The 15571-nt window shown below is 46.9% G+C and overlaps 1 protein-coding gene and 1 long non-coding RNA gene across 2 annotated transcripts in view; both read left to right on the forward strand.

Moving 5' to 3' along the window:
• Positions 1-15571, forward strand: part of LOC135378875 (uncharacterized) — a 73609-nt gene continuing 58038 nt past the window's right edge. Inside the window, exons 1-2 of the mRNA XM_064612026.1 lie at positions 1-252; positions 3860-3907. Of these exons, the coding sequence (XP_064468096.1) occupies positions 153-252; positions 3860-3907 (148 nt within the window). The 5' untranslated portion in view covers positions 1-152. The remainder of the gene's footprint in view (positions 253-3859; positions 3908-15571) is intronic.
• Positions 13752-14668, forward strand: LOC135378876 (uncharacterized). Its single transcript, XR_010418598.1, has 2 exons — positions 13752-13792; positions 14452-14668. It is a non-coding gene; the product is annotated as an uncharacterized LOC135378876 (long non-coding RNA).

The raw sequence follows: 15571 nt of genomic DNA on the forward strand, positions 1-15571 counted from the left end.
GGTACTCCGCGAGACAACCAGCAGACACCATTGTCGTGATTTACATTCTCGAGTGGCATCTCGACTGCGTAGTGGACGTCACACCTGAAGTAGCCGTTGATATTTTAGCCGAGACCCGACTTCTCTATCGATCGCCCTATTCGGAAGTGAAAATGCTCTGCATCATTTCAGCCATTTGCCTTGCCTTCATCGTTCCCGCGCGAAGCACTGCATTGTTACCAAGAGACGTAGCCAAAGACGTAGACTACGAATGTAAGTACTATTGATTCAGATATAAATATGCCTTCTGAAAGCACGCACTATAGCTGCGCACTGGTGAAATTTTACCCAATAAAGTCGAAACAGCAGTCTAGTGCTGGTATGGCGACGTTTTAGTTATGAACTCAAGTTTATGTGCAGCTACAGTCAAGCCTCATCAGTATACTAATAAACAGCGCGTAAAACGGCGTAAAATTCGCGTAGAATATACGGCCCCTATTTGCCGCAACTGAAAGCAAAACCACTTCTTTATTCACGATATTTCGTCTACAGTTATCGAGAATACCCTGTACATCCATTCCGTAGAATACACACCGGCACACACAACATTTCAAGCACTTTAAAATGACGTTTCGGAATCCACGTTGATTCCGTCATAAGAACGGCATGCGAGGGCCTGCCCCAGCCTATTTAAGTACAAAGGGAGCGTAGCATTCAGGCAGTTGTCCGAGGTGTTTCCTGGCAGCTCCCTGTTTTCTTTTTTATATATACCAGGATTCCAATGATTTGTGTACGCCTCAGCGAGTTTCCCTAGCCAAGATATGCGGGTTGTCTAAATCTAGGGTACGCCGTGTATTCCGAGCGTACTCCCATGATTCGGATAGCTTGTTGTAGCTGTGTTTATGTCCCTACGATGTTCGTTCACGCGTGCGTGTGTCTTCCTGTCTCATTAACGTAAGATAGTCCGCGGATAATAACGCGGGACAGCGCGGGTATAGGCGCGTTTACATGAAGGCGACATAAATCGGCTGGGCGAGATAGGTCGATCTCCCCTCTCCATGTAAACCCGCCTACATCGACATAAAGGGGACGTCGACGCAGCAAAAATAAGTCGCTACGTTGGGGTAGATTAGACGACTGGAGTCGTCTCGCCTTTGCCATATAAACCGGGCAAGTCGACTGTGCCGACGGTTTCCGCTACGTCACAACCGCATCTGCAGCCGTGCTCCGCCCGCAACACAGAAAATGAACATGGCGACGGACACGGTTGACGTTCCCGCCGGTGCAAAACGTTTCAAGCCAGCAGCATTGGGCATCGACTGGGCCGTTAGTAGAAGGCTTTCATGTTTATAAGCGCAGTAAAAGAAGTCACACACTTATAAAACACTATGCAATTGCAAAGTAACCACTTCAGTGCCTTGGCGGCGCTGTCATCGACTGAGTCGACTGAATTGCCCGGCGGACTAAGGCGCATCGCTTCCTGCCATGTAAACCGTTCCAAGTCGATCTTTGCGATCAGTCGACTGTTGCTTTCAGTCGACGTATGTGCCCATGTAAACGCGCCTTATGATACCTTATACACAACGCCGCGTTGCTCGTTAACCGTTCTTCGGTCTTACCGAAGGGTATTACATTACATACATCAGTACACTTTACATTAACATACATCTTACATTCATCAGTATCGATATTTTGACCAACCGATGTCTCCTTGGATGTCATCAACGATTTTAAATATATTAGTGCAGAAATCTTATTGGTAGTCAATGGGTAGAAACACAAACATAACGTATAACCGTTCGCGGTCCAGGAAATACCATACTTTGGCAACAACCGAAATCAGAATCTGAAAAGAAGCAATACTACTCAAACCTTATCTTGAGAGGTTAAGGTAATGTTAGGCAAACTTGGTCCGTAAATAATTCAGTTTCAAAACGTAACGTGCAACGCATTCCCCCGGCGACTATGTAGGCATAGTCGTGAAGTTTATTCATTATTTTACATGCCATGTATATTTTTTGCCATGACCTGATGCCAAGCTTTATGCCGAGTGTGTTCCCGCTCTCCTCTAGTAGAATAGGCAAAATAAGTGACAGGTTTCCCCTATTTCCTCTTACCTAAGATTAAGCCAACGCAAGGTTGTCAATTCTCAACAGAAAACAATAGTAACTCTGCAATAGAGTGTGCATTAAGAATTGCGCTATAAAAATTCCATTGCGTTCTTTTTTAGGCAACGCAAGGCTGTCAAAGCTCAATACAAAACCAATAGTAACTGTGCAATACAGTGTGTATTGAGAATTGTGCAATGAAAATTCCATTGAGCTTTTTTGGGCTAACGCAAGGCTGTCAAAGCTCAACAGAAAAGCAATAGTAACTCTGCAATAGAGTGTGTATTAAGAATTGCACAATAAAAATTAGATTGAGTTCTTTTGAGCAACGCAAGGCTGTCAAAGCTCAACAGAAAAGCAATAGTAACTCTGCAATAGAGTGTGCATTGAGAATTACCCAATAAAAATTCCATTGGGTTTTTTTAGTCAATACAAAGCTGTCAAGGCTCAACAGAAGCGCAATAGTAACTTTGAAATACAGTGTGTATTGAGAATTGCGCAATAAAAATTCCATTGAGTTCTATTTGACCCAACGCAACACTGTCAAGGCTCAATAGAAAAGCAATTGTGACTCCGCAATACAGTGTGCATTGAGAATTGCACAATAAAATTCCATTGAGTTCTTTTTGAGCCATCGCAAGGCTGTCAAAGCTCAATAGAAAAGCAATAGTAACTCCGCAATACACTGTGTATTGAGAATTGTGCAATAAAAATTCCATTGAGTTCTTTTTTAGCCAACGCAAGGCTCTCAAAGCTCAATACAAAAGCAATAGTGACTGTGCAATACAGTGTGTATTGAGAATTGTGCAATAAAAATCCCATTGAGCTTTTTTGAGCTCATGCAAGGCTGTCAAAGCTCAACAGAAAAGCAATAGTAACTCTGCAATAGAGTGTGTATTACGAATTGCGCAATAAAAAATTCCATTGGGTTCTTTTTGAGTCAATGTAAAGCTGTCAAAGCTCAACAGAAGCGCAATAGTAACTTTGCAATACAGTGTGTAGTGAGAATTGCGCAATAAAAATTCCATTGAGTTCTTTTTTAGCCAATGTAAGGCTGTCAAAGCTCAATACTAAAGCAATAGTAACTCTGCAATACAGTGTGTATTGAGAATTGCGCAATAAAAATTCCATTGGGTTCTTTTTGAGTCAACGCAAAGCTGTCAGAGCTCAACAGAAGCGCAATAGTAGCTCTGCAATACAGTGTGCATTGAGAATTGCACAATAAAAAGATTCCATTGAGTTCTTTTTGACCCAACACAACGCTGTCAAAGCTCAATAGAAAAGCAATTGTAACTCTGCAATACAGTGTGTATTGAGAATTGCACAATAAAAATTCCATTGAGTTCTTTTTGAGCCATCGCAAGGCTGTCAAAGCTCAATAGAAAAGCAATAGTAACTCTGCATAACACTGTGTATTGAGAAGTATGCAATAAAAAAAGATCATTGAGTTATTTTTGAGCCAACGCAAGGCTGTCAAAGTTCAACAGAAAAGCAATTGTAACTCTGCAATACAGTGTGCATTGAGAATTGCGCAATAAAAATTTCATTGAGTTCTTTTTGAGCCATCGCAAGGCTGTCAAAGCTCAACAGAAAGGCAATGGTAACTCCGCAATACAGTGTGTATTGAGAATTGCGCAATAAAAATTCAATTGAGTTCTTTTTGAGCCAACGCAAGGGTGTCAAAGCGCAACAGAAAAGTAATAATAATTGGGTAACATCCTGAAGTTGCTTTTTCAAGCATTGATGTATAGCTGCTAATATTTTTAATGCAGATGGCACGTGGTACCGTACAAGCACGCGTCGTCCTCCACTTCCTAGAGGTGAGTTCTGCCTACAAACAGAGATATGATGAAATTGAACAAGTTCTATCTCGGCGCCCAGCCCGCGGAGGCAAGCTGGCGGACGTCAGGCGCCGCTGCGTCTCTGGGACGGCGGAGTATAGTGTTTCAATCCTCACCGATGGCACGTCGCGTTGACGCGCGCGCGCGCTACGTCGCAGTATATTGGCGCCTTAAGTGATGGTGGCTATGGTGATGGTGAAAGGGCGCCTCTTAAGTGTCACCTCCAAAATGCCCCGCGCATCAATGGAAACCACGTTGACGCAAACCTAGACCACCAGCCGTTTCTTGCTCCGGTGTCTCGAGTTCACGTAATAATAAAGGGGCGTTCAAATGGCAAAACACAAGCACGAGACTTAGGGTACAACATATATTGGGTATTTATTTAACATAGGATCCGCACGTAGTACTATGTGCGGATCCAGTGTCTTGTTTTAACGAAGCATTGTATCGGGATCAAACATGTGGCATTTCCAGCTTGTATCGTAATTCAAGCAATCCAATATATACGGATGCGTGACGAAGTCATGTGCCGAAGGCGGCGGTAAGCCATACGGTGAGTTCGGCGAACGTGGCGGGGTAAGGTCGATGCTAACAGCTGTAATTCAGTCTGTGAGCGCTTACCAGAGGGATATTTCGCGTCAAAAGGAAGAAAAAAAATCTAGCATCTGAACGTAAATTTTCTTTTTCGAATAAAACGAAGAGTGTTTACGCACGTGCATCGCCAACTTCGACAAAATGTGTCGACCTATGTGAGTTCGCATCAGAAACAGCGCGATCACGAAATGTGCCATGCGCACCATTAAAAACAGCATACAACGAGCTTTGGTTTCATGTGCATTTCATGGGGTTGCTGCGGAACTGGTATACCCAGGTAAGGCGACAAAATATTCGCAAAAGTCCACGGGAAGCGCTATAGCGGCCATTTGTAAAATATTTCAGCAGCCGCTGGAAAAAAATATCACACACATTCATGGCTCATGACCTCCGTATTGAAAATAATTCCGGAGGTTACCTCAGAGTTGCCTCAGAGCTTGAGGTTCTCGGGTTACCTCAGGGCGTGAAGGCCTGTGCTTGCATCATGAGGCCCTGAGGTTTCCACAGACTGGACTTCAAGGCATGGACAACAGCGAGCTCCCGTAGCACGACTTCGTGTTCAAAGATTGTTTTATTGGTATTGTGATGGTCATCAGGTTCTAGACACTTTTTTTCAGACGCTGTAATTTGTCGTTCAGTGTCGCACGGACTTCATTTTCCATCTGGTTTCTTCGCCTTGCTCTGTTCTGCTCTTGAAGCACTGGAAGTATGCACCCAGAAATAAGATTCAGGTCATGTACGATAACCAGAGATGCTATACAAAATAATGCCGAATATTGATTACCCAAGTAAGTGAGCATGCCTGTATTTACAAGAGTAATTAATTTGTCCCCGCAGTGACAAGACTAAGAAGGCCCATTATGTAAATTGCCACACTCAAAACGCAGACTGTCGTGACAACTCGCATACATAGAGTCTCCAAATAAGCTTAGTGCACACTTGCGTACACGAACGTGTACGTTTTCACGTTTTTACACGTAGAATATGTGCACACGTTTTCAACAAGACAAGATAACCATAAATGCTTGCCGAACCAGAATGATGATGAACAGTCTGGTGAGCAGCAGCCTCAGGCACGTTGTCGAGTGAAGAGCAACAGAAGGACAGAAATTTGATGGCGATAGTATGCCGTGGAAGGTATGAAAGCACTCACATTAGAGAGCTTTAGTAGACCGTTACGCAGCGAACGGAAGGAACGCTATTCTCCACGTGAGCAAGAGCGCGTGCGCGGGAACGGAAACTTGGCTTCCGCGTTTCACGTTGGAACGATCGGCTCATCTTTTTGCGTTCCGTCCTGTACGTTGATTTCGTTCCACAAACCTGCAACGCCACCTCGACTGTGTCCGAAGTGAAGGCTACGAGACTGCCCTTCAGTACGAGGGACTACATCATCTTCTTATAAGAAGCTGTATACCTTGTACCATTCGAAAACACGAAGTTCTGGTCTCTGGACGCTGCCAACAAAGTCCGAGTGAGCAGCCGCGTCAGCCATAACGGCGAGCGATAGCGATGAACTGACCCGCAGGGCGTGTCCGTTGTCCTTTCGTTTGTTGGTGGAACAACAAATTAATTTTCGAACACAAAGAAAGCGATAACAGAGCATGAAAACGCAGTTATATGAGGCAATTGGGCTTCTGCCTACCGAAATTGCTTGGTCCCTGGCCCAATCCAGCCCAGCAACGATCTGCGCTCAAAGCACTTTTGACATTTCTGGACACCATCGGACTTCGATCGCTATTGTAAAGGGGCTCATTATTTTATTCCCCATATCCCCACCAGCAATGGGGTAGAGTCATTATCTTCGCATCAGCATGACGGAATTGTATAAAAAGGCCCTGGCTATGCAGTGGAATCCTCGAAGCCTTCGTAACAAGCTCCCAGATTTTAAATTACATCTACAACAGTTCAAGTTCCCTTTCATAGCTATATGCGAACACGGCATGGATTGTACACATCGTGTTAATGGATACACAATCTATCGCTCTCATCATTCCCCTGAGAGCAGAGCAGCGCTATACGTTCGCAATGACCTCGTTGCTGCACCCATCGGCTCAGTTTGTCATCGCTCTTATGATTACGTCACCTGCAGTATCCGCCTTGGCCCCATGCTGTTAACGGTCGTCAGTATCTATATCCGTCCCACGGTACAGGTCCCGTGGAGTGACCTCGAACGCTTACTTGGTTCTCTGGAAGCCCCGGCGCTTGTGCTAGGGGACTTCAATGCACATCACTCGGCCTGGGGAAGCCGAAGGACGGACAGTAGGGAAAGGAGGTTGTTGGAGGCAATGGAGAATAATAACATGTGCCTGCTGAACAACCGCGAGCCCACTTACATGCGATCCCCAACGTCACTTGATGTATTGGACCTCTCGTGGTGCTCCACCGACATAATTCGCCACTTGTCGTGCGCTACGGACGTCGACACTAGAGGTAGCGATCATTTTCCTCTATATATTTCGCACGACAGACTGCCCCTCTCAGCCACTGCTGGACTGATTTCTTTCACAAACTGGAGACGTTTTTGTGCGGGCCTCAGAACATCTGTGCACACCGGTATGTCCCCAGAGGCTCTCTCTCAAGCAATTACCCGCGGTATTCAGGACGCGGTGGTCATGTCTAAAAGGGTAACAGGCCATGTCGGCCATTCCCCAGCCATTAATCACCTTAGAGCATTACGTCGCCGAGCAGAAAGAACGGCTCGTCGGACAGGGCAACTTACGGACATTGTGGAATACCGCCGGATGAAAGCTAAAGTAGCACGAGAACTTAAAAAGGAGGACAGGAAGCGTTGGCGTAAGTTTTGCCACCACCTTTCACCGTTTGATCCGGCCACGAAGATCTGGCGGACAATCCGATCTCTGAAGGAGGCGCCCCCTCAAAAGAATCCTCTCGCGGCCTTGGCTATCGTTCAGCGTGTAGACGAAAACACGCTTGCGACGGGCTTCTGTGTGGTACTAACCACACCGGCGGCTGCCTCGACCACGCCCCTACACCGCAGTTTTGTCCACAGTTTGACGGCTGAACTTCACCACGACTGGCCCAGTCCCAGGAAGTTATGGACCGCGACTTCACACTAATCGAGCTAAAGGCAGCGTTGAAGCTTGTGAACGCCGCCTCGTCCCCTGGGCCCGATAAAATCACCTATGCCGCCCTACGAAACCTTGACGGGCGGTCACTCCAAGCTCTCCTTCATGTCTATAATACGTCTTGGCAACAAGGATCTTTACCACATACATGGAAGGAGGCATTGGTTGTTCCCATCCTGAAACCAGGCAAGCCCCCAAATGCCCTATCCTCCTTTCGCCCGGTGAGCCTGACAAGCTGTATGGGGAAACTGATGGAGAGAATGGTTTTGCATCGCCTCGACTGGTGGCTTGAAAAACAACGTGCGTTCCCTCACGAAATGGCTGGATTTCGTCGCCACCGAAGCTCCATGGATCCAGTTCTCGACCTAGTCTCTAAAGTTCAACATGCTCGAGCCCATCGACGGATCGTCCGATCGGTCTTCCTCGACATCAAGCGCGCATATGATACCGTCTCGCACATTTGTGTGCTGCACGCCTTGCGCTCGTTTGGAGTATCCGGTCGGCTCTTCATCTGGCTCCAAGACTTCCTTACAGACCGAACTGTCTCTGTCCGTACGTCCCAAGGCCAAAGCCCTCAGCATCCTGTTCCTCAAGGAGTCCCCCAAGAAAGCATTCTCAGCCCGACACTCTTTAACGTGGTGATGGCCGGTCTACAATCAGTAATTCCTCGCAAAGTGTCGTTCTCCGTGTATGCAGATGACGTCGCCCTTTGGACAGTAGGAAAATCACGCCCGGCTCTCCAGCGCCGCCTGCAGCTCGCTTTAAACAATATCCATACGTACCTCACGCACCTCGGGATGGACCTTTCACCCGAAAAGTGTGTCGAGCTCCCTTTCACGCGTAAAGCTATGGCCAATTTCCCTCTTTGGCTTGGTTTACAGAAGCTTGAACCGGTACGCTTTCACCGCTTCCTTGGCGTGGTAATCGACTCGGACTTGCGCTGGGCTCGGCACATTAAACACCTTGACACTAAAGTGCAGCGATGGCTCCCCGCAATTCAACATCTTTCTGGCTCAGGATGGGGCTGTGATCAGCGTTCCCTGCTCGCGGTTCACGCGGCATTGGTGAGGGCAACTGTGCTTTACAGCCTTCCTATTCTGCACAGGATATCAACAACTTCATTAAATACCCTTCGGTCCCTGTTTGCTCGAAGCCTTCGTCGATGCCTCGGAGTTCCAAGGATGGCTGAAACACGGCAAGTACTGGCTGAAGCTGGTGAGCTCCCGATTGAAGTTCACCATGAACGGGAAACGGCTCGGCACTACCTCCGTTTGCGTGCTCACATTCCCCGCCACTCGCTACTCAGGAAAATTCGATACCGCCCTGAAAGCGACTTCTATCGAGTAGCGCAGAGGACACGCCAGACTCTCACTGGCTTCATAACTAAGGACACTATACCGCCGGAAGTCCCCTGGTCTCTACCGGTACCGCCCACTTTTGTACGCCTCCCAAACCTTCTGAAAAGAAGAGATCAGGTCCCCCCTCAAGTCCTCCGAGCCCATTTTCATGCTCTGGTAGACGAGAAGTTTTCTACGTTTACGGCAGCATATACTGATGGCGCATCCCGAAACAACAAGTCCGCCTCAGCCTTCGTCATTCCATCCGAAGGCGTCGTGCACGGAAGACGCCTTTCACATCCAACCTCCTCCACAGCTGCGGAACTCTATGCCATCCTTTTCTTTCTACAGCACATCGCTGATTTTCCACCCCGGGAATGGGCAGTCTTTACAGACTCCAAATCTGCACTTCAAGCAATTGCAAATTCCGGCATACGAGGCCCATCCGCACCCCTAGTCACAGACGTGTTAATGGCTTACCACACTATCTACGCCGCAGGCCACAGGCTAGTTCTCCAGTGGGTTCCAGCCCATTGTGGTGTCGTGGGGAACGAGCAGGCCGACAGCGCCGCAGAAGCAGCACTCTCGTATCGGAAACGGATCCGTATTGTTCTGCTGAGAGGGGACCGCCGTTCAATTCTGCGCCGCCTAGTGACACCCCTGGCTTCCCGCCAACGGACAACCGACATTCTTCCCCCCTCTATGTTGAACAGAGTTGATCCCACGCTGGCTTTCCGCATGCCACGAAACACCTCTCGTCAAGATGCTGCATTAATCCACCGAATGCGCCTCGATGTGGCCTTTACAGCTCAGTGGCGTTACCGCTTGAGACAAGTTGACTCTCCCACCTGCTGCACTGTGGTGCCCTTGAGGATCTGGAGCACATTCTTCTTCATTGCCCTCACTACGAACCTTCCCGAACCACACTCTCCGAGTCTCTTCGTCAGCTGGACTCTCGCCCTTTCTCCCTATCGAAATTGCTTGGTCCCTGGCCCAATCCAGCCCAGCAACGCTCTGCGCTCAAAGCTCTTCTGACATTTCTGGACACCATCGGACTTCGATCGTTATTGTGAAGGGGCTCGTTATTTTATTCCCCCCATTCCATCCAGCAATGGGGTAGAGTATCGCCTGTGGCGATGAAACTCCCCACTCTCCAAGGTCGAAAATAAAGTTGTTGTTGGGGTAGAGTATCGCTTCTGGAGACGAACCTCCCCACTCTCCATGCTCAAAATAAAGTTGTTATTGTTTTATTAGGCAATTCGCTCAGAAACTGATGCCAAGGCAACATAGTTCTTACAGTACCGTTCGTAGCGTTGCCTGACGATCTGCTAAAACCCTCTTGTTATCCGTTTCACGGTAGAGAACTACGTACTCTGCGTTAACGTTCCGTGCGTTACGTAACGGTCTACTAAACCTCTCTATTACCTCGTGTTCGTTACGGGTACGGCTTATGCCTTGATTGTTTTCCTATCCGCTTCCGTTCCCTGCAGGCCTTCGCCACATCCTCAGTGCCTACTGCGCGACATGCAATCTATCTAAAATGCATCGCAGGCGATCTCAAAATACGGTAACACAAATATTGCACATTCAAAGTCACATCTACTTCTAATGTGCCACTTTCCCTTCCGAAGATATTCAAGTATAATTTTTCCCTTGAAACAAGACAGACACACGCACGCACACATATACAGCAAAAACTACGTACAAGAGGATTTTCTTCGCGTACCTTCCGGAAAACAGCGTCCGTTGGATATTTCGTGTTCCCATTGAAAATCTGTAGTATCTGTGGTGTCTTGGACTTTAACGACGCAGAAACACTGCAACCACGTTGTTTATTTTCCCCACCAAAACACTACATCCTACATTTTCACGCCGCTCGGTCACTTCTAGCTCCTTTTCCCTCTTCGCGTGACCTCCGCCGTCGTCTTTTTTAAGACAACAACACTACATTTCCCCCCTCACTTCAATATGCAGTTCTGCTTAGTTCAGTACGAAGTCCTGCAGTCTTCTTAGCAGATTTTCCTTTGCTGGGTATCTCCTTGTGCTGGCGGACCCCGTCTGTGTCGTATATCGGGCGACGATTGGGCCCTCGTTCGCGTTAGGTCCTCCGGTTACGAAATGGGGGTCGTTCGGTGTGCACACCAGGGGCGCGTTGTTCACGTTTCTCCCGTATCGTCTTTCGTGTCGTCTTTGGTCATCGTCTCACCGTTGTTTCCGCGAGACGAAAGACCGTGCATCGCAAGCAACAAGCGTGATTGTGCGTGGTCGTCATCGTTCTCCTCGCACTGAGACTAAGAGACGCTACTCTCGGCACAGGACGCCGCAGGACGCCTTGTGGAGGGGCACATTTTATATAGTTACGTAATAAAAGGAGCTGTTTACGATATATTACTCTGTATTTTTTCCTAGACTAGCATAAACTTGTAGCGAGTACCAGCTAGAAGCATCATCGTAAAATTAAAATAATCGTTGTTAGCAGAGCCAGAGGAGCGCGTTCTTGTGTTTCCCGACACACAACATGCGACGTATACGGGTCATTTTCGAACTATAAGCTGGCCTGTGACACTTCCACAGGCTCCCATTGGGACGATTTCTCCAGGCGCACTAGCGCCAAACTCTCCTCTTGTGGCGGCCGGCTGGTTTCTGCGCATGCGCATGATGAGGATCGTTCCAGGCAGGGTGGCTGCGAATAGCGACGGCGAGGCCGTTGTTCATTACCCCTATCCATCATGGCGGTGTGCAGCATGTGGTTGTGGCTTTACACTGTTTATTGGATTTCTACGAAGTCTGACGTGCACCCGGATCTTTTGATCTTTTTATACACACTGCGCTGCCTGTTTTAAGTTTTATTCCGATAGTGTTTGCTGTGGAAATACTTGCATCATTTATCCTGACCTTTTTGGGAACAGTTACGCTGTTTTAACCGGAAGCAGTAAAGGATCAACCTTCAATTTACAGACATGTCAATGTCTGAAGCGCAGAAGCTGCAGCTACTTGCGTTTATGGAGCAGAATCTGGAGCTATGTAATAACAGAAGTTTCATGCCCGGTGGAACGAAGAACGATAGGAAGAAAAAGTGGGACGAGATCGCTCTAGCCCTAAACTCTCTAGGGGGACTGGTAAAAGACGCGGTTGGGTGGCAGGGACTATGGAAGTAGTGGAGATACCATGTGCGAAAATCGCCCACGTGATTGGCATTTGTGGTACGGGTGGCGGGGGCGGCGCTATTGTAAACCCCGGCACAGAGCCCGGCGAGGAGACAACAACACGGGTCGCCGATATCGCAGGGCCCTTGCGCGGTTTCGACGCCCGTGTCATGGCGCTTGTAGGCTGGGACACCGTATTGGGTGCAGCAGGAGCTGCACAACTAAGTATGGCGGGAAACGTTGCGCAAGTGCCACAAGTGGTAAGAAAAAGTTACTCTAGATAAAGCTGGCCTTCCAACGAATTCGTTACGTTTACGTACACAGCCAGTGTCGGAACCAGCTGACCAACCAGAGACCGAAAGATAAATTTCAGTGTCCCAGTAGCAACAAGCCCTACGGTGAGGAATTGCATAACGTCTTTGCCTATTCATCTAACTTAAGAAGCACACTGTCACAGCTGATTCACTACACCGACGCAGCAGTAGCAAGCACGTCTGCAGCTGCACTCCAGCAGGGAACTGAGGCTACCGCAGCAGCAGTGCCAGACGTATCAGGCACACAGCATAGTAGAATAGGGCCATGCTAAAGGAGGAGGAGGCGAGTCCCTGCACCAATAGCACAGCGCATTCTGGAGGTGCAGGAGCAGATTGCTGCGGAAATAACGCAGCTCCAGGAGGTAAGGAAGTGGCGAGAAACAGTTGACAGAGCACAGGTGTAGTGTAGGTGAAATTAATTAGAATCAGCTCCGCATCAAGTGAACATATTTTTTAATTGAATAATCAGAAGTGAAAGTTTACACATAAACTCAAACGACAGTACATGTACTTTTTTAAGTTTCATACCTGTGAAGCTTCATGGCCATTAGAAAGTCATCGTCAAAAACACATACACAAACAAAGACAGATTACACGGGGAAGGGCTGTTAGATTGTTTACTTTCGCTTGTGTGCAGATGATCAGTCCAATGATCAGTCCGTGACAGAGTATTTTAGGTACAAGATTGAAAATGAAAGAAATGCCAACAATAATATCTAAGGGGGGGGGGGGGTCATCCTTTGTATTACAACTTATGCATCTTCATTGTCATCAAGTCTCCCCGTGACGTACTGGTGTGAAGTATTGCAAGAGACACTGTTTTCGTGTGAAATATATTTTTCATTTGGAATGACAAGACCCAATGAAAATATTTTGCAAAATATGAAGTTTTTGAGTAGATGGAAAACATATATTTAAATTGTAAACATAACACAGTTACATAAGTTTGCACATTTCTTGTTCAAGTGAAAAACACAAAAATCAGTAAGAGAAATAACATTGACAGTGACCAAAATGAATGAATAGTAAACATAATCATGAGGGCAATACGTTACAGCACCTCTGAAAAGATGACACAATGACTTAATGGAATGACATGGTCAAACTGGGGATCATCTGAATCCCAGCATACTCTCAATTTCTGACATCCGCTTTTGTGGTGTTTAGAGGGTGTCTACCAACCTGGAAACCAAGGGCTTGTCAGGGAATTTTCATGTGACTGGAAAACTCATAAAATTTGGCAGAAAGCAGTTGAAGCCAAGCAAAATTACACACAAATGCCTTCACAATGCCCATGTTTCGGGAGTGCCAATCAATTGTTGAGTGTCTAAGCCACAGCCACGTAGCAGCAAGTAGCAGTTTGCAAATATGACAAGCTGGCAAAAAGGTAAGGCAGCCTCACTAATACCCAATAAATGATCTCTTTCATGAGGGATTTATATTAAAATGTAGCTGCAGGCACCAATTTCCCTTTTGTTTTGGTCAGACATTTTCCTTGAAAGGGGAAGTGAAAACGTGAAAAATGTCAGGGAATTTGAAGGCTGCAATTTGGTAGACACCTTGGTTGCGCCATGGTTTTGGTGTACATCAACCCTTAATAAAATGCCACCGCAGTTCCCAGACCCCAAAGTGCACAAAGTCCTGTAAATTAGATAGTATGAATTAAAAATTATGTGGTCCCTGTAGTTTAATGCCATACACATTTAAAAAGTATCTGTTAACAACTTGTTGCCGGCGGTGCACTGCCTGAGCAGTCAGTGATGCGCTGCTCTCTACATCATCCCTCGGATGATCCGGGAGCAGCAGGAGGATCGGGATCGGAGTCCTCATATTCGCGTTCAGGATCTTGCAAATTCTAGTCAATACACATATTATGCAAAACTGCACACGCAGTGATAACATTGCATGCCCTGTCAGGTGCAAAGTGCAATGTCCTGTAGCGATGAAGGCAGCGGAAGCGCATCTTTCAAACTCCAAAACACTGTTAAATTCGAACCCGGGTCTTCCAGTGGGCTTCGTTGTATGCCTGGTCCGTTTGTGTTGCAGGAGAACGAACAGGAGTCAAGAGCCATGGTTCAAGATGGTACCCCAGATCTCCTGCGCAGAAGGGAGGAAGCTATAGTTACTGAAATTGTTTGATGGATGTTACACTTGTGAGCTCGTGACATCAGTAGACAAACTGTTCTGAAAAATATTTAATATTTATGTAGCTTGTATAAAATAAACCTGACCTGCACCTTCCCATGGAAGGTGTGCCTATTTACTCTGTGAATGTACCAATTCCGAAGTCGTCTAATCCTGCATTAATACATCTGCTGTATGCAATGATGTATACAACAACAGCATCAAATACTTTTATGTTGACATGTACACAAAGCATGCTACTCTACTAAAAAAATCCAAAACCAAGCTACATATATGTTTCCATATTGGCCTCTACTTGTAACAAAACCAGCGGTATGGCCAAGCGGGTTAAGCCGTCCCGCTCATTGGTAATTACGGAGGTTGTGCTGAAGACTGGGAGGTGGTGGGTTTGAATCCTACCACAGGCTGGGATGTCCGAGGTTTTCCCCATAGGTTTTCCGAAGACACAGTTTCCCCTGATGTCGGCCGGCTCAGGATGCATACTAACCCCATGTCCCCCACTTCTTCCTGCTTACTATAAGCGCAATTCTGAGGTCCATCACTGAAGCAGTTGAGAGAAATGCTCAGTAGTAAAGATAGGTTGGGAGCCGTCGTCAGGTCCACTTAGAAACATGAACCCCCTGAGCCCTGCGCGTATTTTTCCCTGCGCGGCGCGTCCCTGCGCGTTTTTTTCACCGCGCGGCACGCGTGCGGAGGCTTGTCCGCGCGATTATAACATGCAAAGAAGGGTCATACACAAAAAGTACGAGTGAAAAAAGATATTTATTAATGCCAATCAAGTTACCAATTGTAAAGCCAATAGTGCTGGGAATTCTGCCAATTGTGATGTCTGCCAATTGTGATGCCAATCAGGTGAAGGAGAAAAACCCAGCCGAAAAACCTTCACCACCTGTAATAGAAGAAACACGATACACATAATAAAGAATATACTTACTCATTACCAATTTCACAGCTCCCATATGGATATGACTGAATGGCATTAAAGAGGTATCTCTTATCATCATATGGCATAAGTGCAAGC

Source organism: Ornithodoros turicata, chromosome 1 (genome assembly GCF_037126465.1).
Source record: "Ornithodoros turicata isolate Travis chromosome 1, ASM3712646v1, whole genome shotgun sequence".
Taxonomy (NCBI): Eukaryota; Metazoa; Arthropoda; class Arachnida; order Ixodida; family Argasidae; genus Ornithodoros; species Ornithodoros turicata.